Below are 24,875 nucleotides of genomic sequence, written 5' to 3'. Positions count from 1 at the left end.
GTTTTTCAATCCAGTATCTTAATTGTTAATTTAGCTTGAACAGTCAGTGTGGTCATAGGTTATTTAAAGGTTTTGACCCAGGCTCAGGATTTTGTTGAAAAGATAAGTAGAAACCTTTCACAAAGGTTTTTGGGAGTTTTTGTTTGTGTGTGTGTGTTTGTGGTTTTGGGTTTTTGTTTTATTTTTATTATTTTTTTTGCGGTACGCGGCCTCTCACTGTTCTGGCCTCTCCCGTTGCGGAGCACAGGCTCTGGACGCGCAGGCTCAGCGGCCATGGCTCAGGGGCCCAGCCGCTCCGCGGCATGTGGGATGTTCCCAGACCGGGGCACAAACCCGCGTCCCCTGCATCAGCAGGCGGACTCTCAACCACTGCGCCATCAGGGAAGCCTTGTTTTGTTTTATTTTTAATGCTCATGTGTTCTCTGCTTAGAACTTTTGGGGTTTTTTGCTTTTTTTCCCCATCTTTCCCTGGGATTTTGCCTCTACTTTTTAGAAAACAGCAAAATGAAATTGCTTTCTAGCTGGTTAAAATTTGAATTAGATAAACAATAAGTGACTACCATGTACCATGGTAGTCATTACCATGTTAAATACTTCAGAGCAGTGGTTTTCAGGTTTTCGAGGGTAAGGGTAGATGGCTGTGGCAGTAGCCTTCTTGAGAAGTAGTAAGTAACAGGTCAAAGATTCAGTACTGAAGAAAAAAACAATACTTGGAGAGATGTAAAGCTGGGTAAATCCTCCCTTCAATGAGCTTAACAGTTTTTTAAATTTCTTTTGGCTGTGGGTCCTTAGTTTTACTTAAAGTAGTAATATCGATTTTCGTACAGAATACGTAATGGATGTGTTGATGGATCAGCACTTCACAGAACCAACTCCAATTCAGTGCCAGGGATTTCCCTTGGCTCTTAGTGGCCGGGATATGGTGGGCATTGCTCAGACTGGCTCTGGGAAGACATTGGCGGTATGTACCAGCAAGGGAAGATTTTTAATATTGTGGTAACTTATTTTGCTATTGTAAATACTCCATATGTTCTCAATTCTTGAAATTCTAATTCAGATAGGGATAATATTTCAGCTTTTTTAGCTATCTGAAATATGTGGAAGCATTTTGTGTTCAAATATACATTGCACATGTGTGTAACAGTTGTGAGTTCTGTTTTCCCTTTCCTAGTTACTTAGGCATTATCAATTACTGTGATAATTTAGAACAATTAATATAATGGCTTAGTTTTGGTATAACACTGTCCTTCTTTCCCCCCACCCCAGTATTTGCTGCCTGCTATTGTTCATATTAACCACCAGCCTTACTTGGAAAGAGGAGATGGCCCAATTGTAAGTGTGTTTCAGTTTGTTTACACTTCTAAGAATGACTACAACTTAATGATTATTGTGTTTCAGGCACTGTGCTTTACATATGTTCTCAGATTTCATCCTCAACCCTACCTTCTGTATCCGGAAGAGAGATTATGTCTATCTTACTGATAAATTTTAGACACAATGCAATTAAATGACTTGCCCAGGGTCATATAGGAATTAAATGGCTGAGCTTGAATTTGAACTACTTGTACTTTTAACAGTTATGCCCATTACCTTCATATAGAGGCATTTACTCTGCATTAAATTCAAATGCAATTCTTAATTGCTCATTGATGCTATGAGAGATAAAAAAGTATGAAATGAGATCCTTGCCCTGTGGCTGAGTCGGGTTTGGGATGTGTATTTTCTGTGGTTAAGTGATGCGTCTGTAAATGTTTACAGAGCAGCATGATTTTCTTGTTTGATCATTTTCATTTATGCTATTTACTGTAAGATTTCAGTAGTGGTCTTCAAACATTTTGAATGTACATTCTTAACTTTTTTTTAATAGAGCTTGCACTCACTGTATATGTTTACGAATACGTTATTATAGTATGTCTCAGTGTATTCACAACAAGAAATAATGCATTACCTTTCATTAACATAATATGTAATGTATTCCATATGGCTAATACAGTTAGCTTTATTGTCATTAGTTAATGTCTAATGGATCAGTACACCAAGTGAGAGTCATTGTTAACAGTATATATGATACCTGTTTCAAAGTGTCTTAATTTTGTAGTTTTTGGCCAGCTCCTTGTCACGTTGTGTATAAGTCATCCTTGTTTTTGCCTAATGTGCCTGGCTAAGAGCTTAAACTTGATGTCAGAAAAGTGTCAGCTTTGCTCATTTCCTGTTCATCTGTTTCTTTTTTTTTTTTTCTTTAATTGGGGTACAGTTGATTTACAATGCTGTGTTAGTTTCTGCTGTACAGCGAAGTGGAGTTCCCTGTGCTATACAGCAGGTTCTCATTAGTTATCTATTTTATACATATTAGTGTATATATGTCAATCCCAATCTCCCAGTTTGTTGCTAATATTTAATCCATGGTTTTGCAGGAATATTTTATAGCTACTTACTCATTTTGTGAGTTGTTTAGTTAAAACTAGGTAATACCGTCTGTAAATCTACTTACCTAGCACACATAACGGTAATGAATCATGTGTCAAAAGTCAACCATCATACCACATGCCAGGTATTAGTTCTCATAATTTTTGCCACACTTCAGTGTACTGTCTTAGACCCCCTGCCTTCCCAACTCCTCACCCCATCACATACTTGAAAGTACCAAATTAAACAATAGAGAATTAAATAACCTTTTTGTACTTTTCTTTTCCTCCTAAAACTTGGGATAGGTGTCTCAAGTAATTTGTTTGTTTGTTTGTTTTAGTGTCTAGTTCTGGCTCCTACCAGAGAGCTTGCCCAGCAGGTACAGCAGGTGGCTGATGACTATGGCAAATGTTCTAGATTGAAGAGCACTTGCATTTATGGAGGTGCTCCTAAAGGTCCCCAGATTCGAGACTTGGAGAGAGGTAATTTTAAAAATTAGTGTTTAAGAATTATTAGTTTCTCTCATTTTATCAATTTCTGTAAATGAAATTGAAGAAGAAAACAGTGGATTCTGGTTGATGGGGGGAGATCAGTATTTCAGCAGCTTAGCAATTCTCAAATATGGTTAAAATGCTATTTTAGGGAAGTTCAGTGTGACTAGACTTAAACTTTGTCGAGGTTCGGATAATTATACATAAATTTTTGTTACATCATGCTTTTCCAGGCACTGTGTTAAAAGTTAGTGCTCTGTAGCACTGAGTACAACCACCAGAGTTGGTGCTTCTTAGTTTGCTGAGGCTTGAACAGTGTGTAAAGAATTCTTAGTTGGATAGATCTTTGGATTTGTTTTACAGGTGTCGAGATCTGTATAGCTACTCCTGGCCGCCTGATAGATTTCCTGGAGTCAGGAAAGACAAATCTTCGCCGATGTACTTACCTTGTACTGGATGAGGCTGACAGAATGCTTGACATGGGCTTTGAACCCCAGATTCGTAAAATTGTTGACCAAATCAGGGTGTGTAAAGCTGATAATTCGTTGTCTTATACCCTTTGCCTGTAGTAGTTACTTAATCTAAAAGAAAGCCTTTCCATTCCTTTCCGGATAGCCTGATAGGCAGACATTAATGTGGAGTGCAACCTGGCCAAAAGAAGTAAGACAGCTTGCAGAGGATTTCCTTCGTGATTACACCCAGATCAACGTAGGCAATCTGGAGTTGAGTGCCAACCACAACATCCTCCAGATTGTGGATGTCTGCATGGAAAGTGAAAAAGACCACAAGTATGAAAGATTTCACTGTTTTGATGATGCTGATAAACCTTTCCTAATAATCCTCCAAAACTAAAGTGTTAATAGAAGCCAGTATTTTTTAGGCTTGAAAACATTAAAAGCATTGCTAGCTTTCCAACAATCCATTCTTTATATTATTCATCAGAGCTTGTGGTTAAAGGCAAGGATTCTGGATCCTTGGATTTGAATCCCAGTTCTGATAATTACCAGCTACAGAGAAAGTAATTTGAAAAGAAAGTACTAAAGCTTTGGAGGGTTGATAATGCAAACATAGCTTCTGCGTGATGTGTAGGGGGTCTTCTCTGGATGACTGAATTGTTTGGTCTTGTTTTCAGGTTGATCCAACTCATGGAGGAAATAATGGCTGAAAAGGAAAATAAGACAATAATATTTGTAGAGACAAAAAGACGCTGTGATGACCTCACTCGAAGGATGCGCAGAGATGGGTGAGTGCAGCACTGAGGTAATTATTTGCCTCAGATTTTATAGTTCAGTAGGAATTTCTAAATTGGTGTTGTGAATGTTGTATAATATTTCAGCAATGCCAAACATGTACTTTGCTCTTTTCTTCTGACAGTTGGCCAGCTATGTGTATCCATGGAGACAAGAGTCAACCAGAAAGAGATTGGGTACTTAATGGTGAGTTCAAAACTAAGCATTGTTCTTACACTCTGTTTCAGGGATTGGCACACTTTCTGTAAAGAGCCAGGTAGTAAATATTTTCGGCTTTGCAGACTGTATAGTGTTTTGTGTCACAACTGTTAAACTCTGCTGTTGTAGCACAAAAATGGCCATAGGCATTATGTAAAGAGCCTGGCTGTGTTCCAACAAAACTTTATTTGCAAAAATAGGCATTGTGCCAGATTTGACCAAAAGACCAGGGTTTGCCTAGCTCTGCTCTAGTTAATTGAATATTGGGGGCATTTTTGTCATCACCATACTTCAAGGTCGTTAGTGCTGGTTCTTTACACCACTTTTTCACCACTTAGACCACCCTTTATCTAATGAGGTCTTGTCTTTATAGATATGTACACCAGCCTGAAAGCTCCCCACATCCCATACTTATGGGCTTTTAATGGAGGCTTCATCACGTTAACTCAGTCTCCCTCTCCTCTCCAGAGTGGGGCTCAAAGTTCCAAGCTTCTCTGATCATGGCTTGGTCTTTCTGGTGAACAGCGTCCATCCAGGAGCTATTCTGGAGCCCATCAAGTGTCTTTTCACTAGAACAAAGATTCCTGTCTTGTTCTTGTTTAGGAACTCTTGTTCAGGGGCCAGGGTCAAAGACTTAAGTATTAGAATAAAAGATTCTCCTAGCATCCCTGTTTTACAAGGGTTTTCGGAGCTCTGTGCCAGGAACTGAGGGCAGAGACCAGTATATATCTTACTGCTATGGCCTCTCCCATTGCGGAGCACAGGCTCCGGACGCGCAGGCTCAGCGGCCATCGCTTACGGGCCCAGCCGCTCCGCGGCACGTGGGATCCTCCCAGACCGGGGCACGAACCCGTGTCCCCTGCATCGGCAGGCAGACTCTCAACCACTGCGCCACCAGGGAAGCCCCATTCCACATCTTTTGAACTTCCTCCCTTTTCATACCCCCTCCCCCACCCCCACTTTTGGTGTTGTTTTATTTGGGAGACAACTTTGCTGTCATAATTTAAGGGAAGAAAATTTCCAGCTCATGTTAATTCTGTTACACATTGCCACACCATTTTAATGGTACTTCATTATTAGAGGTAAATTTTTTGATCTATTGCTCCTCTGCTAAAGGTGAGTATAATAAATATTTTCAAAAGAATTACTATTATCTTTAAATTTAAAAGAGCCTGGCGTGTTCTTACACCATTACTTGAAGTTTTAATATGATAGGGTAAGAAGGCCAGATAGCTGGGAATGTTTATTTGGTCATTTTTTAAGATATATCACGGTGTAGCCTTAATTTTATAACTTGCTTTCATGGTACTATCCTTGTTTTGCAGAGTTCCGTTCTGGAAAGGCTCCCATTCTCATTGCCACAGATGTAGCCTCCCGTGGGCTAGGTTTGTATAGATAGGTGTCTCTGTCAATGGTATATGTATCTTTTGGTTAAAAGATTTGCTTGTCTTTTCACATTAGAGTTGCATATACGTGTGTTTAGATAAATATTTAAAAGAGAAGAATTACATACAAAGTACGTGATTCCCCTTCCCCCCATGATTTTTTTTAACCTTGGTGGGTTTTTTGTTTGTTTTGGGGGGTTTTTTTCCTTTTATTTTCAAAGTCTCTTCCTGCTCCTAACAAACAGGCTTTGGTCTGCAGCAAGGCCTAGGCATGACTGTTTAAACCGGTAGAGGGAGAGGAGACGTTCATTTGCACAGCTCAACTTCTTCCTGGTTTTATTCTATATTCTGGGTGAATAAAATGAGCCCAATTGAACCTAGCTATTAGAAGCTAGTTTCTTCAGTTATTTTTTTCCCCTTTACCAATCTATCTGCGGATGTCCAATTCCATAAGTGCTAATATATTCTTGGGATTTAGTAAATCTATAGATATGATATCTTTCAGCAATTAAATCTGCATTGCCCAATTTAATTTACTGAAGTAAAACTATCATGAGCACTCAGTTATCCCCTCCTCCCACCCATACTCATATCATCGATGCGCTGTCTTCCGATTGAAGAACTTAATTTGAAGTTGATGTTCTGGAGTTTTCAACCCATTACGATTTAAGGTATTCAGAGATATTTTGTGGTACTTTAGCCCATTATTCTGAGAAAAACAGGTGTAACTCAAAACTTACTATATTTTTAAAAATGATAGAGTATTTCTGTCACAAAGATATTTTTAAATTATTGACAGATACTAATTTCTTGCCCAGGAAGGCGAGAAGCACCATATTCCCTTATGATATTCAACATAAAGAGAGCAAGTATTCAAACTGGAATACAAAAGTAATGAAGGCTTTTTAAACATTGCACTCATCATTCCCTCCTTCAGAGGTGGTGACTTGCAGCCATGACTGAAAAATTGTCTCTGCCCTCTGAGGTCATGTCTGGATCTGTGCGGTTAGAACTTGGACCTGTTGGGAGAAGAGGCTGAGGCCTGAAAGCAGTTTACATAAAAGCTTTCAGTGATGGTGGTTTTTAAACAGGCTTGCTATGTGCTGGTAGCTTCTTTGTGCATCTTGCCTAGACAATTTAAAATATTTGTTCCATGTCCCCCTGCATTTCTAAACCAAATCAATTGGCTGCCATTAGAATAACTTATAGACTCTTCGTCCCACCCCCACTCATCCAAGAGAGGGGAGAGGGAAGGTATCTGAGTCTGTTTCTTGTTACTCAGCATCAGTGCTTGTTTGGGCCCCTTTGTTTGCTGCCTTGTAAAAAATCAAAAGGAAGGGGAAAACCCACCAAAATGGCAGAATGCTGACCAAGGTCCTACAAGATCCTGGAAAGTGAAGGCTTCTACCTCATTAGACAGGGGTGCAATTTTCAGCTGAGTCACCAGGCCTTTTTTCACTTCCTGTCGAGCGATGGCCTCTTAAATGTTCCCTTCAGGTAAGTTCTTCGATTCCCATAATTTTATAATAGTCATCCTCCGGAAACCACTGTTTATTCCCTTTCCAGTGGGATATTTTTTATTTTTCCTTTTTTTGTTTAAACTACACACTGTTAAACTAAAAGTATTGAATTTATTTTGTTTTGTTTTTTAACAGAAGCTTTGATAGCAGCTGCAGATCACTCAGTACATGGCCGAGGCAAATCTACATTGGCCCGAAGCAGCTCTAGATGAGCCTATTGACTAGTCTCAGCCCCTCCCAATTAGTGATTGGAGATTCAGGCCATGTCATAGGGCTTGTCAGACAAAAAGTTCTTACCCTGGGCAGCTGGCCAAAACATTAACTTTTTGATTTCTTACCCTGCAACAGCATCTTCTCTAAAGACACCAAGGTAATATTGTGACAGTGCACAAATAACATCAGGGCAGGCTAGACTAGACTGGAGAGAAACAAATTCTGCGCTTGCTCTTATGTGCCCTCAGCCAGCTCTATCTGTGCACACGCAAGACACCTTTCTAGTATGAAGAACTTGCACTATGTCTGCCCACTACTGAACCCTTCCAGAAGTATTCCCAAGTGTTGATAGCTGAACTGTTGACTCCAGTCCCCAGTGCTTTCTGCTAGGAAAGCACACATCTGTGCATCCAGTGCAGTAATTCAACCTGCTCTGCTGCCTGTGGTCATACACAGTGGGAGTGAGTAAGGAGCCTTATCCTAGCCCTGAAGATGTGGTCATGGAGCATAATTCCCCATTCCCCCCCGCCTCACATCCATCCTGGCCCTGTAAATTTTTGTTTTCCCTTTGTTACCTCAACGACCCTAGCCGGAGACTCACGCTGCCCCCTGTGATAAGTGCCTTCTCGTCTTTCTGGTGTGATTTCAGGACTTTAGGGGTCAGTAAAGACTGAGGAGCCTTTATTGTAATAAGAAACAGACATAATGCCCCTTTCTTCACAGGCCCTTTAACAACAGCTGAATTTTTTTTTTTTTAAATCATCTCCCCTTTCCCCCTGAAATTAATCCAGTCTGGGCAATAGATGCAGTCTGACCCTTTGGATGTAACTTACATTTTTTTTATTAATTATTTTTTTCTACAATCACCCCAATTATCCTTGGGGGAGGCGTTGGAGGACCTGAAATTTTTACCCGAACCCAGGTTCTCCGGCGCTTGGCAACCAAATGGGGCTACAGAGAAGCATCTAAGCCAGTTCACAGAGCGAGCGTGTGTGGGGACTTCTCACTGCCACGGACCCTTGATGCATGCTCCCCGCGCTCCAGTGGTCCCGTGTCAGAAGGCGGAGTTTTCGAAAGGAGGCCGCCAAAAATAAAAGGCAAAGAGACGGGATCGGCTGCAGCGGTTTCCCAAAGGAGGAGGGAGTGTGCATCGGTCTGGTAACAAACAGAGAATGTTTTTTAATTATTTATATCACAAAAATCTGTGTTTTATCTAGGATATTTTCTGAATATTCTTTGTAAAATGCAGATTTTTTCCACAAAACATTAGGATTCTTTGTTATATTCTTAAATTTGTTTGTTTAAGTAGGTAAAAATATACATTTAGCTGAAAGCATTACACTAACATTTACATACTTTAAGCTTTAGGAGGTTATTCAATCCAGTTCCCAGCAGTGGACAGAACATTAAACTTGTGTCTCAAGGTTTCATGGTTTTTCCCACACTCTTTGGCTGTTTAATTTTCCAGGTTACATAGACAATCTTTGATAATTGAAGCAAGGACTGAGTTGAAGTAACCTTGAGTTGAGAAAAAACCTCATTTGGCAGAGCTGGGCTTGGTAGTACAGTGAAATTTTAGTGTAATGTGCTCTTGTGGTGATTGAAAGAGGAAAGGTAATTTGGATATTTCTGCAAAGGAAAATAAGTGTGTATTTAACTTTGGCTCTGATCAGTTTTGTTTTTTTTTTTAATATAAGCAAAAAATTTTTAATCTAAATATCTTAATTAAGTCTCCATGGAAATGTAGTAATAAAGTATATGAAGTTTTTGTTTTTGTTTTTGTTTTCTTTTCTTTTCATTTTGCTCTGTGACTGGTTTAAAGGTAAGTTTGTTATATTACTGGTAGATTTTGCCAGGCTTCTCCCAACAGAGTAGAAGTGATTTGGCCTTGTAGCTTAATGATGGTACCACTTTCTACATTCCAGTTTTGAAAAGGATGGAACTGGAATTTGGTACAACTCCTGTCAGTATATTGCTTAAGATACAGAAGAGGCAGGAGTTTGGATGGTTGAATGGGATTTCCTTAGGGTTTTACAGCTGGTAAAGATGCTGCTTCCTCTGCATGTCTCAAGCATCATTAATCCTCTTTTACTCTGTTGGGATGAGTCTTTTTTTGTTCCTGTTCAGAGTGGTTACTAACTTAATCTTCTCTCCTCTTGCTGTCATCTGCATTCGTGCTTCCCACCTGTTGTTGGCATGTCCTTTACCTTCTCTTTCCCTGCCACATCAACCTACACACTGACTCATCATTGGCTTTGAAGATGTGGAAGATGTGAAGTTTGTGATCAACTATGACTATCCAAACAGTTCAGAGGATTATGTGCACCGTATTGGCCGAACAGCCCGTAGCACCAACAAGGGCACCGCCTATACCTTCTTCACCCCAGGGAACCTAAAGCAGGCCAGAGAGTTGATCAAAGTGCTGGAAGAGGCTAATCAAGCTATCAATCCAAAACTGATGCAGCTGGTGGACCACAGAGGAGGCGGCGGAGGAGGGGGTAAGGGTAAGTCCTGGAGTTTTCCAGGTACTGCCAAGGTATCGTTTTTGTGTGTTCATTGTGCCTTGTTTCTTTAAGCCAGTGAAGGTTAATGTATGTTGCTTAATAATTTTTCATAATCTCTTCTAAGTAAGACAATATGAAGCTTGGGAGCCTGTCATAGCCTTAGTAGTGTGTTAGGTTTTTGGTTTTCCATATGGAGAAGTCAGTAATTTTATACCATTTCATGGTAGTAGAGACAGGCATAGTTACTGGCTCTGAATTGGACAGTTGCAAAATATAGTAGGATCTGGGTTTCCTGCCTACAAGTTTGATAGGTTTGATAGGATGTTTTCCCCCCACTTGCTGTATGTTGAAGCTTTACATCAGAATTCCCTTCGAGGCTTTTAAAATGCAGTTGTTGTTTTTTTTAAGTGGGTTTGGAATTGAACTAGAAACCTGAACTTTTCCCCTAAAACTTGTGAGATGATTCTGATGCAATTAGGTGTGCAAAGCAACATTTGAGAACCAGTGTGCACTAGTAGAGGATCCCTTTGTGGTCGTATGAACTTAGCTGCATGCCTTTTTTTGTTTTTTAAACCGTCCTTACCATTTTTCTTACATTTGGAAGAGTCTGTTTCTTGGTAATCCTCAAATAAAGAAAGGGCCTAAAAGGTGAGAAGTTGAATATCCTTTAATAATGTTTACCGTTCTTTTGAGTATAAAGTGCTGATTTGGAAGCTGGCCTAGCGCTTAATTAAAGATCGAGAAAGAATATTGAATACTTTTGTACTGAGTAGCATTTTTACATGGGGTTATGTTTGGATCATATACGTAGTATTGAAAATTCCTTGTGTCCTCATCAGGAGGTCGTTCTCGATACCGGACCACTTCTTCAGCCAACAATCCCAACCTGATGTATCAGGATGAGTGTGACCGGAGGCTTCGAGGGGTCAAAGATGGTGGCCGGAGAGACTCTGCAAGCTATCGGGATCGTGGTGAAACCGATAGAGCCGGTTACGCTAACGGTAGTGGCTATGGAAGTCCAAATTCTGCCTTTGGAGCACAAGCAGGCCAATACACCTATGGTCAAGGCACCTATGGGGCAGCTGCTTATGGCACAAGTGGTTACACAGCCCAAGAATATGGTGCTGGCACTTATGGGGCCAGTAGCACCACCTCAACTGGGAGAAGTTCACAGAGCTCTAGCCAGCAGTTTAGTGGGATGGGCCGGTCTGGGCAGCAGCCACAGCCACTGATGTCACAACAGTTTGCACAGCCTCCGGGAGCTACCAATATGATAGGTTACATGGGGCAGACTGCCTACCAGTACCCACCCCCTCCTCCTCCCCCTCCTCCTTCACGTAAATGAAGCCACTCAGGTGGTAGTGACTTGTGCAGACTTAACTACATTTAAAGGAACGCTATCTTTTCCTTTTTTTCTTCTTCCCTTTTTCTTTCTTTTTCTTTTTTAATTTTTTTTCCCCAACCATTGTGATTTGTCTTTCATGCAGATTAGTTAGAATTCACTGCCAGGTTTTTTCTGCCTGCCAAAATGATCCAGTCTGTAATAACAGATTTTGTAAAAGTATATATATATGTATAGCCGACTGGAAGAGATTTTTCCCCCCAGCTTCTTGCATGTCGAGGATGTTCGAGCTATTTTTCATCTTTAAAAGAAAAAGTAAGGTGTTAGGCCCTTTTGTGGGAGCCCATTTTTTGTTGTCCTGAGTTGCGGTCGGGGGGGGGGGGGGGTAGAGGGTTGAATTCTGCAGAAGAAGACGGCATCTGTGCTTTAAATTGCTCTCGTTACTGGAATAGAAAACCAAGAGGGAGTTCCCTGCACATTTTCTGTAATGCTTTTTAATGTTTTTCAAGCTGGGACAGGGTTCCTCAGGCCTGATGAGTTTTTAAGACAGTGCTTTGCCATTGTCATTTTGGCTGATTGCTTGTTAAGTGCATTTGACAGTTTTTTTAAAAATTCCTAATTGGCTTTGTCTCCCTTACACTCTGCCTTCCCCCTTCCCAATTACTGAAAAATAACCATTTTAGTTGTCAGGTTAGAAATTAAATTGCTGAGTCTTGAGTTTCTTTAAGTGTATCCTTTAAATTAAAAACCCCAAATGTTTATTGTCATGGTTAAATGTAGCATCTCCGCATCTGGGTGGAAGCTGCATATTTTTCTTCCCCATATTACCAGGGACCATCTGTGAAATTCATTTTCCAACCAGACAGCTGCTGTGAGCAGAATGAACGTAAATGCTCATTGGAAATTTATGAACCAGTTAAATATGCATTCACCTGCAGAGTGAGAACCACGTTTAATTATAAACAGTATACTCCGTGGGCAGGTTTTCTTTTTAAACTCAGTATTTGTAGAGCTAGAGTAAAAGCAACCCTTTGCCAGCTACTCAGCCCTTTTGGCCAAGTTATCTTGAAGGGTCTTAAGGGTTTATTAAGAACTCTTACTCTCTTCATACTCCCGTTCTCTGCAGTGCTTTGTAACAGCTTTTGGGTGCAGATTTTCCTCAGCATCCTTTTGCACTCAGCTTTTTACAGGTAGGTAGTGGACTAAAGTCCAAGTCCTTTTACTTTTCCTCCACCTGAAAGGTAGGTGAGATTGTCCCCTTCATAGTAATACCAACCGTTTTACTGAGACTTCATATAGCAGATGGGCCTGGAAAGAATTTTCTGCTCTTGTGTTCACTGTAACAGGACAGGGAGATCAGACAGCCTCAGAAATCTCTTCGTATCTAGCGTGGGACTTAATTTTTTAATACTGTTATTGATACTGTTCATTCACAGTGTAGTTAAAGGGGGGAGCCTCCACTGCATTCTTTGGCTTAGGCCTGAGATTGCTTGCTGGTTTGTAAGATCAAAATATCTAAATACTTGAGGTTTTTGTTTTCCTCTTAAAATTCTTCAGGGAGAGAGAAGGGATTGTTTCTGAGGGGTACTGAAAGTGTGGTTGAATGTGCGACATACAGGTAGGTTGTCAGCATAAGCTGAAATGTATGCATGTGAGAACTTTGATATCTCCCCCCACCCCCCCACTTTCTTCTTTCTTAACTTCTTTTTCTCTTCCTTATAGAAGTTGAGGCTGAGGGAGGATGGTAGGCACAGGAAAAACATGGCAACACCACTCTGTGCTTTCAAACCAAAGTGCCCCCCCCCCCCAAAAAAAAAAAAAAAGTCTAAGCACTGATTACTCCATTATAGGCATTTTTCTTCTATACCAAAATTCCGATTTTTATTTTATTTTTTTTTAACACAAAGGTGCCACCACAGGGTGTGTCCTACTCTCTTGCAAGTCTTGAAAGCATCCCTTTGCGGGCAAGGTCTCTGGGCAAGCAAGCGGTATTTGGTCTGCTACTTGCTTTCCTTTTTCCACCGGGGATATTGTAATCATAAAGTCAAAATAACAGCATATCCCAAAACTCAAAAGCTATTGTGGCCTGAGCACAGCTGAAATCTAGTAGTTTTTCCTGTATAGCTCCAGAGTTAAGTCTTCTGCCTCTATGTCTGCCACTCATAATTCAGGTTCTGCCTTTGCTTCAGAATGTGAGCAGAAGAATCCTCATTTGATGCTAATTATTGTACTCATGATTGAAACTCATTTAGGGAAAGGATTTCTATATTAAGCTGTGGGGCTGCTTCTCCCCAGTCCCTCCCTAACAATTCATTGTGTGGACTTCTCTCATCTAAAAGGTTGGTGGCTTTTGCTTGGGATCAGTGCTCTCTCTATTTATGTCCTTGCTGGTTTCTGAACACATTCCTGTTGCGTTAAGACTTGAAAGATTTGTAGATGTACGATGTTCAGGCACAGGATGCTAAGAGCTTAAGAGCTTATGTTACTATTCTTAGTTTGTAAATTGTCCTTTTGATACCATCTTGTTTCTTTTGTAGGTATAAATAAAACACTTGACAATAAGGTGTGAGATTTTTATTGCTTAAAAAATTCTGACTACAGGCCAGTGACAGTCTCTTAAGAGTTTTTATTTGCTTCAAGACCATGTTGATTGACTAACACCTTAGCACCTAAAAATGTGAAGGGGGGGGTGGGATTAATTGTTCTTAGTGCGAAAATTTGAGAGCAACAAGACAGTACCTAGTAGGTAAAGCCTGGGGTATTCGTTTCCTCATGACATTTCCCACCTGTCCTATCACCTCTGTGTCCTGACTCCTAAGCTTGATGGCCTCCTACCTGGAAAGTGAGAATTAATCGCAACAGTACACTCCTAATACTTAGGGCTGTCTGTGACCTGCATTTGGGGCTTTTGCCTTATACACAGCGGGGTGTATTTCCAGATTGGGATTGGCTGTTCCTTAGCATGAGTCTCACACTAGGCCCTTAGAGAGCAACAGTTGACTTGATCCATTCGTGGGTTAAACACCTAAGGTTTTCATGATGGTCCAGTTGACATTGTGAGGGTACCATACTTATGTAATTGGCCCAAGTTTTAAGTACCTCTGTAATTTAAGGGAGATACTGATGAGAAGGTCTTCTAGATAGAATGATCAGCGCTTTGCTGAATTCCACACTAAGCATTTTTCTGACTTCAGTTTTAACATTTGGTCTCAGTCATGTAAAAGTCACCAGGAGAACACTTCAAATAGTTTGCTTCGTGTCCATGTTAAGGTGTAGAACATCTCTGAGGACCTTCAAATTGGCATTGGAAGACTTAACTTCTTTCCTTTAAGGACTAGAAGAAAATGACTGAAATTAGTATCTATCGTGAAAGGACTCCTTTATAACTTTGTGCATAATCTTAGTATCTAATGCCTATTTCACAGTATGTATTCAGATGTTAAAGCCAAGGGGAAACATCTCTGCAGGTTTAACTACAGGTTCACTGACCCCATCTTGGACACTGATGCCACCACTCCCTCTTGGCAGGCCGTGAATCTAGCAGTTGTCCTCAATTTCTTTATTTCACACCTCACACCCAGTGCACTGACAGTTCCTATCAGCTCCACTCTCGAGAAATGTCCCTGTCTCTTTCCACTGATGACCACCTCCTAGCAGAACATCTCCCTGCTTTGGCTGCTTTTCACCCTACACAGCGGCTGGTGGACTGGTTTTCCGATGACCCCAGCTGCTGCTGTCTGTGGTTGGAATGCAATGGGAATGCCTTACCCTGACCTAACTGAGGCCCTAGGTGATTCATCTTGGTTGACCTGCCATATCTAGGTTTACAGTTGACTGTACTAGCCTTTTTGTCCTTTATCATACCAAGCTGGTTCCTGCCTTGGGGCTTACACGTAAGCTGTTCTCTCTGGAATGTATTTGTCCTATATTTTCCTAACCCAAGTATTTTGTCAAATGTTATCTCATAGCTGTCTTCCCTGTACACTGCATAGTACCTAAAATATCCTACTGGTCTGTATTTTTTCATGGCACAGTTTCCTGAAAACATTTGTCTTCCCATGTTAGAATGTAAGCACCATGAGGGGCACACAGACTTGCCTCTGTTCACTTCCATATCCCCTCAAACATTGAATGGATTGGTAACTGAGACAGTGCCAGCAACACTGTTCTCGCAGCACCTACCTTTGGTCACATACAAGTAGAAGAAGTCACAGTAGAAGATGGTTTGTACTACCCCAGACACCACTGCAATTTGGTCATAGAAATTCTCAGTCTGGTACCGCCTGATCCAGTTAGCCAAGTAGAGGGCCCGGTATAGCCCAAGAAAGAACAGGTAATGAGTAGTAATGGTCTCAGCCTCTCCAGTCTTGCTGATCATGAAGAGCTGGGGCAGGATGGCCACTGATTCCAGGTAGATAGAGAAAGTCCAGAGGATCTGAGCCAAAGAGAGAAGTAGCCAGAGGAGGCTGGTCAAGAAGGGGCCATCTTTAGAATTTAGTTACTAAAATAATGTTTATTGGAGAGAATACAGTGAAGCAAAAGAGAATTTTTTTTAAGATGAACTAGTTCACCATTTATTCAGGTCTTATTTATTTGCCGCTCCGCGTGGCTTGCAGAACCTCAGTTCCCCAACCGGGGACTGAACCCGGGCCACGGCAGTGAAAGCCAGAATCCCAACCATTAGTCCACCAGGGAACTCCCAGAATCATGTTCTTGAAATTTTTAATTATTTTCATCAGTGTATCATTCCACCCCTTTCTTTGTACATAAAAAATATTTTTAAGAGATTCAAGCGTACTGCTTTTTTCACAAGCATGAACGTTGCTATAGAACATAATTTTTAATTGTTGCAGAATTCTGTCATACAAACTTGATTTAATTGAGGCTGTGGTTTCTCAAAATGGAAGCGATGAACACCAGCATCAGAATCTCCTCAGATGCTTGTTGCCCCAAAGATTCTTGGGTCAGAGGCCAGACCTGAGCTGAAATCTGGGTCTGGACTGTGCTCTAATTTCCACTAATCACCAGTTGGCCAGAGGGTCTTAGTATTAAGTGGTGCTGTGATGCCTGCTTTGTTTATGAACACGACTATTTAGATGTGCCCATTTTCAAGAGGAGCACTGTCAATAGCTTATTGGCAATTTCTAAACTTATAACAATACAGGAGTAATGGCTATGGTTGTGGCAGAAAGGTAGCCCAGATGTTACCAAGGGTCCAGAGGTAAGGACTTTAGGGAGTGTGTTTACCTTTGGGAGTTAGTACTCTGTCTGGGTCCCTTCCCTTACCTCCAGAGGAGTGAAACTGTAGTTTTCAAGGAAGGAGAGGCCAATGACTGGGACCAGAAGAAACTCCAGGCGGAATGTGTCATTCTCACTGTCAAATGTTTTCCGGAATTTCCCATAGATCATGTACACCGTGACATAGGCACAGAGGAGAAAAACCACCTAAAAAGGGAGAGAGACACATGGGAATTGATAAAGTCATTTCCCAACCTATTTGCTGGGCTTCAAAGCCACCCTGAGTTGGGACCTACCAAACCCAAGGGCTAGTGTTCTGCCTTAAGGTGGAAAAGGTGAAGTGTGCTTGCACAATTCTCTTGGGCCAATGAACCTAGAATCTGAAGCTAATGACCTTTTTGTTAAGTAACTCCATGTTTCTAACTGGGACTGATGGTGCTACCATGAAGACAAAGGTGCCCAGGCGTCCTCTCACTGTGGAATATTAGGCCAAAAAAACCAGAATTGGTCTTTGTCGGGGGACTTAGTGGCATTCCATGGCTATTTATTTATTTATTTTTAATTTATTTATTTTCGGCTGCATTGGGTCTTCGTTGCTGCGCGCGGGCTTTCTCTAATTGTGGCGAGTGGGGGCTTACTCCTCGTTGCGGTGCGCGGGCGTCTCACTGCGGTGGCTTCTCTTGTTGCGGCACAGGCTCTAGGTGTGCGGGCTTCAGGAGTTGTGGCTCGAGGGCTCTAGAGCGCAGGCTCAGTAGTTGTGGTGCACGGGCTTAGTCGCTCCGCGGTATGTGGGATCTTCCCGGACCAGGGCTCGAACCCGTGTCCCCTGCATTGGCAGGCGGATTCTTAACCACTGCGCCACCAGGGTAAGCCCCCAGGGCTCTTCTAAAGCCTCAACTTCCTGGATCTGCATCAGTGACTTGAGAGCATTCTTCCACAAAGACTTGAATCAGTTGACCATCAGTCCTTCAGAAAAGTGCTCTTTTTCTAACTACAGTAGCTGTCCTCCAGCATATAATGGTTTTATGATCTGGCCTCTAACGTAGGCCAGAGGCTCTCAAACTTGAATGTGCATCAAAATCATATAGATGGCTGCCCCTTCCCCTGCCCCCAGAGTTTCTGATTTAGTAGGTTTGAGCGAGCCTGAGAATTTTGCGTTTCTAGCAAGTTCGTATGTGATACTGCTCTGCTGGTCCAGGACACTAGCCTAGAAAACTAATGTTTGCACTTCAAAACTGAGGTTATTTCCTCAAAGTCTTTTCTCACCAGAACAAGGCACACATGCTCTGTGTCACCATACCCCCATATAAAAATACTCATTGCTGCTTGTGAGCACATGTTCTGTAAATGTCTGTGTACCAGTCTGTATCCCCTAGGAGAGGAGATTCCATAAGCGGGTCCATGCCCTGTCCACCTCTGAATCTAACTCAGGGCCCAGCACAAAACAAATGCTGGAATGAGTGAATGAATCAATGAAATGGAGATCATTTCTTCATTTCACAAATTCGGAAACTGGCCTCTTTGAGGATCCGAGACCTCATTCAGCCATGGCAAGGGCTGGGTTTACAACCCCTGCCAGGACTGCCCAAGTCAGACCCTTGGGCAGAGAAATAAACTAAGCAGGTGGTGTTTGCTACTTCTGTGCTGGATTTAAGGAGACAGCGATTTCAGGACCTCAGGCTGTAGTTCACACTGAGCTCAACAGTGCACAAGTAGCAGCATCCTCCATTCCACCAATCCCAGGAACAATATGCCCAGAATCCCAAAGGGACATCCCTGATACAGAGAAAGAGAACTCACTTGCAGTTAAATATCTTCTGGGTGCTAGGTACATTACACAGATTATCTCATGTCATCTTCACAATAGCCCTGCAAGATAGGTAGGATTCCTCCCATGTAGCCTTTTTTCCTTAAAAACAGGACTCCTATTAGACAATGTGCCCAACTAAAAACTAATTTCCCAGCCTCCTTTGCAGATAAGGATGGTCAGTGACATGTAGATGGAAGTCACTGGAAAGCTCTTTAAAAAGGGCTTACCCGGCTGACAGGCACCCTATTGCTCTTTCTCCCCTTCCTCCTCCTTCCCGTCCTGAATGTGATGTGATGGTAGGAGCTCTAGCACCTATTTTGTGACTCTGAGGCAAACCTGAGGATAGATATCACATTCAGGACTAGCTATATCATTTGCAGGGCTTCTTGTTAAAAAATAAGTATTTCAAAATGGCAACAGCAAAGCATTAAACCAAGCATAGGGCCCTTCTGAGCAACTGCACAGGTAACAAGCTCAAGTGCTGGTTACACTAAAGCTGGCAGAGCAGAAAGTTAAAAGGAGATGCCATCCCGGCCCTAGACTACGCACTTCCAGATTTTGTGTTATGAATGAGATAAAAATAAATCCTTACCTTATTAAAATAACTCAAGTCTCTGTTACCAGCATCCAAACCGTTACATCCCACTTTACTGACTCTGAAACCTGGGCTCCTTCCACTAAACTGTGTTGGATGGTTGGTTAAAATCTCAGAAAATGTCTTATCCCAACCAAACCTCACAGCTATGGCCCAGGGCTGAGAGATGCTGTTTCTCTGTCTATAAAACAGGACCAAGCTTCAAAGCAACAGCTTCCCATGGCAAAACCAAATCCAAACTGTTCACCGGGATCACCTGCCCTCACCCAGCCCCCTATCGGCACCCCTACCACCAGCAGGTAGCCCTCGCCTGCTGAGCTCCCAGCGTGCCTGCCTTCTGTCTGTCCTTTGAATACACCAAGCTTGTTCCTGTCTTGGGGGTCTTTGCATCAGCTATTCCATCTGCTTAGAATGCTCCTCCTCTGAGCTTAATCCTTGTGTCACTCAGATCTCAGCTTACACGTCACCTCTTTGGAGAGGCCCTTCCTGATGACACTCCCTAAATAGCTCCCTAGTCGTTCTCTATCATGTAACCCTGTTTTTAAAACTTCTTTCGTTATAATTGAAGGAAACATCGTCCTATTTTACTTATTTGCATAGCCTTATCCCTAAACAGTTTTTCTTACTTGTTTTATTATCTATCTCCCCGGTTAGAATGTAGGTTCTGTGAGTATAGGCGCCGCATATATCTCCTTCAGGTACCTAGCTCACAGTAGGTGCTCAATAAATGATTGTCAGATAAATGGACAAATAAGTTCTCTGAAAGCTCAGGGTACCATGTTTGATTTTTTGCGGTACGCGGGCCTCTCACTGTTGTGGCTTCTCCCGTTGCGGAGCACAGGCTCCGGACACACAGGCCCAGTGGCCATGGCTCACAGGCCCAGCCGCTCCGCGGCATGTGGGATCTTCCCGGACCGGGGCACGAACCCGTGTCCCCTGCATCGGCAGGCGGACTCTCAACCACTGCGCCACCAGGGAAGCCCCGATTTTTTGCTTATTTTTTAACCATTATAATAGCTAACCTTGATTGAGTTTTTAATATATGACAGCTATTGTGTATTTACATTTATTACCTCGTTTAACTTTCACAACAAAATCCTCTGAGGTAAGTACACCTTTTCTTCATTTTGTAGAGGAGGAAACCAAGGTCCACAGAGGCCAGAAGACTTGCCCAAGCCCAGGTCCCACAGCTGCTAACAGCAAAGCCAGGATTCAAATCCAGGTCTGCCTGGCTCCACAGCCTGAGTCCCCAAGTATACTGTCTCACCGTCTGGGGGTTGCTTGGCAGCCCCCCACCATGGCTGCCCATCCCCCTTACCTTCATTACTGTGTTGTAGATGGAGATAAAGTTGGTGAACAGGTCCAGGTACCTGGTGGTGAAGACGAGAGCGAAAAGGATCTGGCTCTTCCCGGAGATGCCTGTAGCCGGATGGGGACAGGAGACAATAAGAACACAGACGGCCAGGCTCACACACACTCGAGAAGCCCAGAGCCTGAGTTGGAAAGGCCTCCAGAGTGTCCACTTCATAATGACACCCTGTCCAGGACACTGTCACCCTCAGAGGGCCAGGAAACACCCCTTCCCATTGGGTCACTTGAGTCTTTTACTCTCATTAGGCTGTAATCTGTCACCCAGTCTCCAAATCAAGACATGAACACCAAGTTCCCAGGGCCCCTGTGCGTGCCTGCCTTGGTTCCTGCTCTGGGGAGGGCACGGGGATGGGGAGAGTCAGGCTTGCAGGGGGTAAGTGTCAAGGCTCCTCTTTGCTCTACCCCCAGGGTTCCACTGACAATCCCCAGAGCTCCATCTTTTGGAGAACAACTCAGACTCTACAAGGTGCTGATTCACCAGGGAGACCACAGCAGGTGGAGGAAGGCACAGGGCCAAGGGAGCATTCTATTTTATTTTTCCAAATTTTAAAGATTAAAAAAGCTTTTTTTCTAGTTATAAAACTTATGACTATTTTTACTCATTGTAAAACAAAAACCAGATAATACATAGAGATGTAAGTTAAAAAGCAACAATCACCCGAATCCCGAAGTCTGAGTGTGCGATCTTCCAGATCTTTGTTGGTGCACACATACACACAACACATATGTGCACACATATGACACATTTGGACGCATCAAGTTGACAAAACTGGGTTTGTACTTTCCATGCTATTTCCTCATCTGCTTTAAACTTTTATTTAAAGTTTTTTAAATAAAAACTTTAAACTTTTTATTTTGAAACAATTTTAGATTTACAGAAGAGTTGTAAAGAGTTGTAAAGACAGTACAGAGAGTCCTACCCTTCACCCAGCTTCCCCTAATGGTAACACCGTGCACAATCACGGAACATTTGCCAAAACTAAGAAACTGACATTGGTATAGCACTATTGACTGAACTCCAGACTTTTCACGTTTTCCCACTGATGCCCTTTTTCTGTTCCAGGATCTAATCCAGGAATCGAGGCTACATTTAGCCATCATGCTCCTTAGTCAACTTTTGCCCACTTTTGATACATCGTGGAGGTGGTTCCTGGGTAAAAGCAAGCAGTTGCCCTGCCTCCCATTTCTCTTGCCCCATTAAGCCCACAGCAGTCTGGATACTTCACCAAACCACCCCCATGGTCCCCGATGCCCACGTTACTGCATCCAAACGTCAACTCTATCTCACCCACCCAACTCCTCAAGAGCCAGCTGAGCGCTCCGTCTATCCCAACCACACCTTTCTCCAGGTTTCTGTGGCTGTCCACACTGCCGGCTTCTCACCGCCTCTGGCCACTCCTGTCCTCCTCAACACCTAATCCTCAGAGGGCTACCTCTCTTCTCTCTCTGTCCCTTTGCCATCCCATCCGACACACAAGGGACCCTCTGGCTCCAGACTCTCCTTGGATCTCTGACCTATATATTCCTGCCTGACTAAATCCACCATCTCCCCTTGAACCCCCTCCTTCTCCTGTCTTCTGTCCTTCTTCTGCCACCATCATCCCCTTTGTGCTCAAGGTAGAAAACCAAGAGCCATCCTTGAGCCTCTCTCACCTTTGTCCCCTCACCCCTGGATTTTATTCTAACTATGATGGATCTACTGGGGAGTTTGACACCAAGAAGTGACATTACCGGATTCAGGGTTTGATTCCTTTGTATGCCTGATCTGTGCCTTTTCTAATTATTCCTCTGGTGAGGGACATTTTGGGGAGAGGGGACAATCCTAACGACTGAGGATGAACACCACTGAAGCCCCTAATATCCTGGAGAGGGCTGGGTCCACCTGCCAGCTTTCCTACCAGCATGGCAACCCTGAGCCTCAACTGTAAAATGGGGCAGGACTGACGTGAGGACTAAATAGGATTCAGTGAGAACCCGAGTGCCTCCCTGGGGGTCTGGCAGTGGGGCTGGCTGTGGGTGAAGGAGCCCCCTGGGGGAGGGGGTCGGAGTCCAGGAGGCAATACTGATCCAGCTCGGAGCTATGCCTTTCGTTATGCCATATCCCTGAGCCCTCACTGAGGTCTGGCCAGGGGGGTCCTCAGCCCCATTCAGGAGGGTCCAGGCGGCTCTAGTGGGGATGCTTGGCTACCCCCTCACTCGGCCTTTCCCCACTCCTCCCCTCTTTCCATCCCCAGCCTGCCAGGCCCCTGGGCTTCACTCACATTTTCCTTAGCTCTTTGGGAGCCCTGGAGATCTTGAGCACAATGTTTTTTTCACACTGTTTTGAAAGCAGTGAATAATTTCCACCAAAGCAAGCTGCGCATGGAGACCCCAGGACACAGAGGAGAACAGGAGCCAGTACCCGGCCAGAGTCCCTCAGGGAACCCACTGGCCAAGTACAGACCTCCTGCCATTTGACGGATGGGAAAACTGAGGCCCAAGGTTACACAGTGAGTCCGTGGCAGAGCAAGAATGAAGCTCCAGTCTCCTGCCTTCGGGGCTGGGTCACAGGGGTGTCACACCAGGCCCTGCTCCTCGGGGCTGACGGGCTGGCATCCAGGAACCTCACCCCCTCCGTTCTCAACCAGGCCTGTGCTGATTCCTCTCCGCACACACACAGGCCCCACTGCTCACCCGCCCTTTCCTTTTCCAATAGCACTTCGCTTCCCTGACAAACCGTATCATTTACTTGGTTGCTACCACTGTAGCTGGTTGGCGGTCTCCCACTGATAGATTCAGCTCCACCAGGCCAGGACCTCTGCCTGTTGCCCGGTTATATCCCAGGTGCCCAGTACAATGCCTGGCAGAGTGGGATGGGGAACAGAGCCCCCTCCTGGTCACGGCTGCTCACCCCGTCCAGGGCCCTCCAGTGGCAGGGACAGGTCCAACCTAGATTCTTCCTCTCACTGGAGCCGCTCTCAGGGCTCCTGGCCCACTTCGCCTGAGTGGGAACCTGAGGGCCCGTGAGTGCCCATTTCCCTGGAGACCCCAAACCCGAATGGCCTCCAGGTCTGGAATCACTCCCTCTGCAATGACCCTCACACCGGCACCCACCTCTCCCCCCCACCAAGCCCCCTGGGCCAGCAGCCTCCACGACGCTGTCTGCTTCCTCTCTCAGCCTCCCCACACAGCTTCCAGGGTCCCCTCCAAGCCCCTCCCCTGCTCCCCAACTTTTCTTGGCTCCCAGTCCCAACTCCCTACTTGACAGACAAGGCCCTTTCACATATGACCACCCACCCCCCTGGACTCATCTCCCTCCCGGACCACCCCGAAATTGGGCTGCTCACCATTCCTGGGACATGCCCTGCCCTCTGTGACACGACACACCCTTCCTGGGTGACACCCTGCCTGTCTTCCAGGACCCAGCACAGAGCTGCTCCCTCCATGAAGCCTTCAGGGGTCCACTCTGCCTCCTTGGCGCCCACAAGGAGCCTGGGCACGTCTCTGTATCCCCTCACCCCGGTGCCAAGCACAGGGCAGGCGCCTCCAGGACACCAGTGGACAGAGATGGCTGCAGGCAGCTCAGCAGCCTCTTAATACACGGGGTCTGTTTGGCCACCACCAGTCCAGCCCTGAAACTTCTCCAATCCCCTAGCAGGGCGGCCAGACTGCTGGGCAAAAGGGGGACCCCCTCCCGCCCTCCCTGGGCTTCTGCTCATGGGCGGCTCCATGCCCACCTGGGCCTGGCTGGTGCCCCTCCTGCCACATCATAGCCGCCTGAGGCACTGGCTGGGGAGGAAAGAGGGCCCAACTTGGGGGGAGGGGGGAAGTCCGGGAGGGGGAGGGGAGAGTGGTGGGGGCAGGAAAAGAGAAGACCTTGAGGGTCTGGAGCCGCTTCCTGTGTGTGCACCTCCTTCTCCCCCGCGCCCCGGTCCCCACCCTGGGTGGGGGCAGATAGAACAATGGGCCCCAAGGGATGCTGCTCCTGGGCAGCAAAGGGGGTGTCACCTCCTCCTTATCCCCCTCCTCTTCCAACTAGCAGCGGCAATGCCAAGCAGGGGAGAGAGGGGGTCGGTCAATGGAGGCGCAAGCCCATCTTCCCTCCGTAACTTCCGCGGGTCCTTTTTCTGTGATATGGTACAATTTTAAGTTTTCTTTGGAAGCTGAGCTACGCAAAAACAGTTTCAAGCACCCCCAAGCCGAAGTGCCCACCCTCAACAGACATTCAGGAGGTTCCCCGTAAGCCCTGCAGCAGGGGCGTGCGGCTGGCCCTCCGCCCCCGGGGCCCCACCTCCCGCCCGGAGCGCCCCTCACCCGTGCAGCACTTGGAGCGCCAGATCTTCCCCAGTAGCAAGATCATGGCCAGGAGGTGGCTCAGGTCGCCCAGGATACGAAACACGTTCATGGTCCGGCCCGCTCTCAGCCAACTCCTGGGAAACTTTCTGGCGGGCGAGGTGGCTGCCACGTCCCCGGCTCCGGCCTCTGGGTCCCGCGCCCCTGCCTGCGCCCCCGAGCTCCGCGGTCCCGCCCGGGCGCAGCCGCTCCGCCAGCGCGCTCTTGGCGGGGCGGTGAC

General features: G+C 44.7%; 2 protein-coding genes across 5 annotated transcripts in view; one reads left to right on the top strand and one right to left on the bottom strand.

The window, feature by feature from the left end:
- Positions 1 to 13,871, top strand: part of DDX17 (DEAD-box helicase 17) — a 19,701-nt gene extending 5,830 nt beyond the window's left edge. The window contains exons 4-13 of one of the 2 annotated variants that reach the window (XM_029204318.1): positions 828 to 961; positions 1,267 to 1,332; positions 2,747 to 2,888; positions 3,261 to 3,421; positions 3,513 to 3,685; positions 4,030 to 4,140; positions 4,272 to 4,333; positions 5,671 to 5,730; positions 9,725 to 9,961; positions 10,807 to 13,871. In XM_029204318.1, the coding sequence (XP_029060151.1) occupies positions 828 to 961; positions 1,267 to 1,332; positions 2,747 to 2,888; positions 3,261 to 3,421; positions 3,513 to 3,685; positions 4,030 to 4,140; positions 4,272 to 4,333; positions 5,671 to 5,730; positions 9,725 to 9,961; positions 10,807 to 11,312 (1,652 nt within the window). In that variant the 3' untranslated portion in view covers positions 11,313 to 13,871. Of the gene's footprint in view, positions 1 to 827; positions 962 to 1,266; positions 1,333 to 2,746; positions 2,889 to 3,260; positions 3,422 to 3,512; positions 3,686 to 4,029; positions 4,141 to 4,271; positions 4,334 to 5,670; positions 5,731 to 9,724; positions 9,968 to 10,806 lie in introns of both variants that reach the window. The other variant, XM_029204317.1, reaches the window with a different exon arrangement.
- Positions 13,194 to 24,875, bottom strand: KDELR3 (KDEL endoplasmic reticulum protein retention receptor 3). 3 transcript variants are annotated; one of them, XM_029204321.1, is made up of 5 exons: positions 24,617 to 24,875; positions 20,271 to 20,371; positions 16,596 to 16,754; positions 15,492 to 15,744; positions 13,194 to 14,643 (listed from the first exon to the last, which is right to left on the bottom strand). In XM_029204321.1, the coding sequence occupies exons 1-5, from the start codon at positions 24,705 to 24,707 to the stop codon at positions 14,603 to 14,605; spliced, it is 645 nt and encodes a 214-aa protein (XP_029060154.1). In that variant the 5' UTR covers positions 24,708 to 24,875; the 3' UTR covers positions 13,194 to 14,602. The 3 variants fall into 3 exon arrangements, with proteins under 3 accessions (XP_029060154.1, XP_029060153.1, XP_029060152.1); XM_029204320.1 differs by lacking the exon at positions 24,617 to 24,875 and having other exon boundaries at positions 20,271 to 21,121; XM_029204319.1 differs by lacking the exons at positions 13,194 to 14,643; positions 24,617 to 24,875 and having other exon boundaries at positions 15,430 to 15,744; positions 20,271 to 21,121.

This window comes from Monodon monoceros, unplaced genomic scaffold, assembly GCF_005190385.1.
Source record: "Monodon monoceros isolate NGI ecotype Baffin Bay Population unplaced genomic scaffold, NGI_Narwhal_1 Super_Scaffold_6, whole genome shotgun sequence".
NCBI classification, from domain to species: domain Eukaryota; kingdom Metazoa; phylum Chordata; class Mammalia; order Artiodactyla; family Monodontidae; genus Monodon; species Monodon monoceros.
This window is presented reverse-complemented; position numbering and strand designations above follow the sequence as displayed.

Bases quoted from the DNA above. Each gene is read 5' to 3' on its own strand.
- KDELR3 (XM_029204319.1), bottom strand. From the start codon at position 20,480: ATGAAGTGGACACTCTGGAGGCCTTTCCAACTCAGGCTCTGGGCTTCT. The intron at 16,755-20,270 runs GTAAGGGGGATG...CTCCCTTTTTAG, and splicing joins TCTACAACACAGTAATGAAG to GTGGTTTTTCTCCTCTGTGC. The intron at 15,745-16,595 runs GTAAGGGAAGGG...TCTTTGGCTCAG, and splicing joins ACAGTTTCACTCCTCTGGAG to ATCCTCTGGACTTTCTCTAT.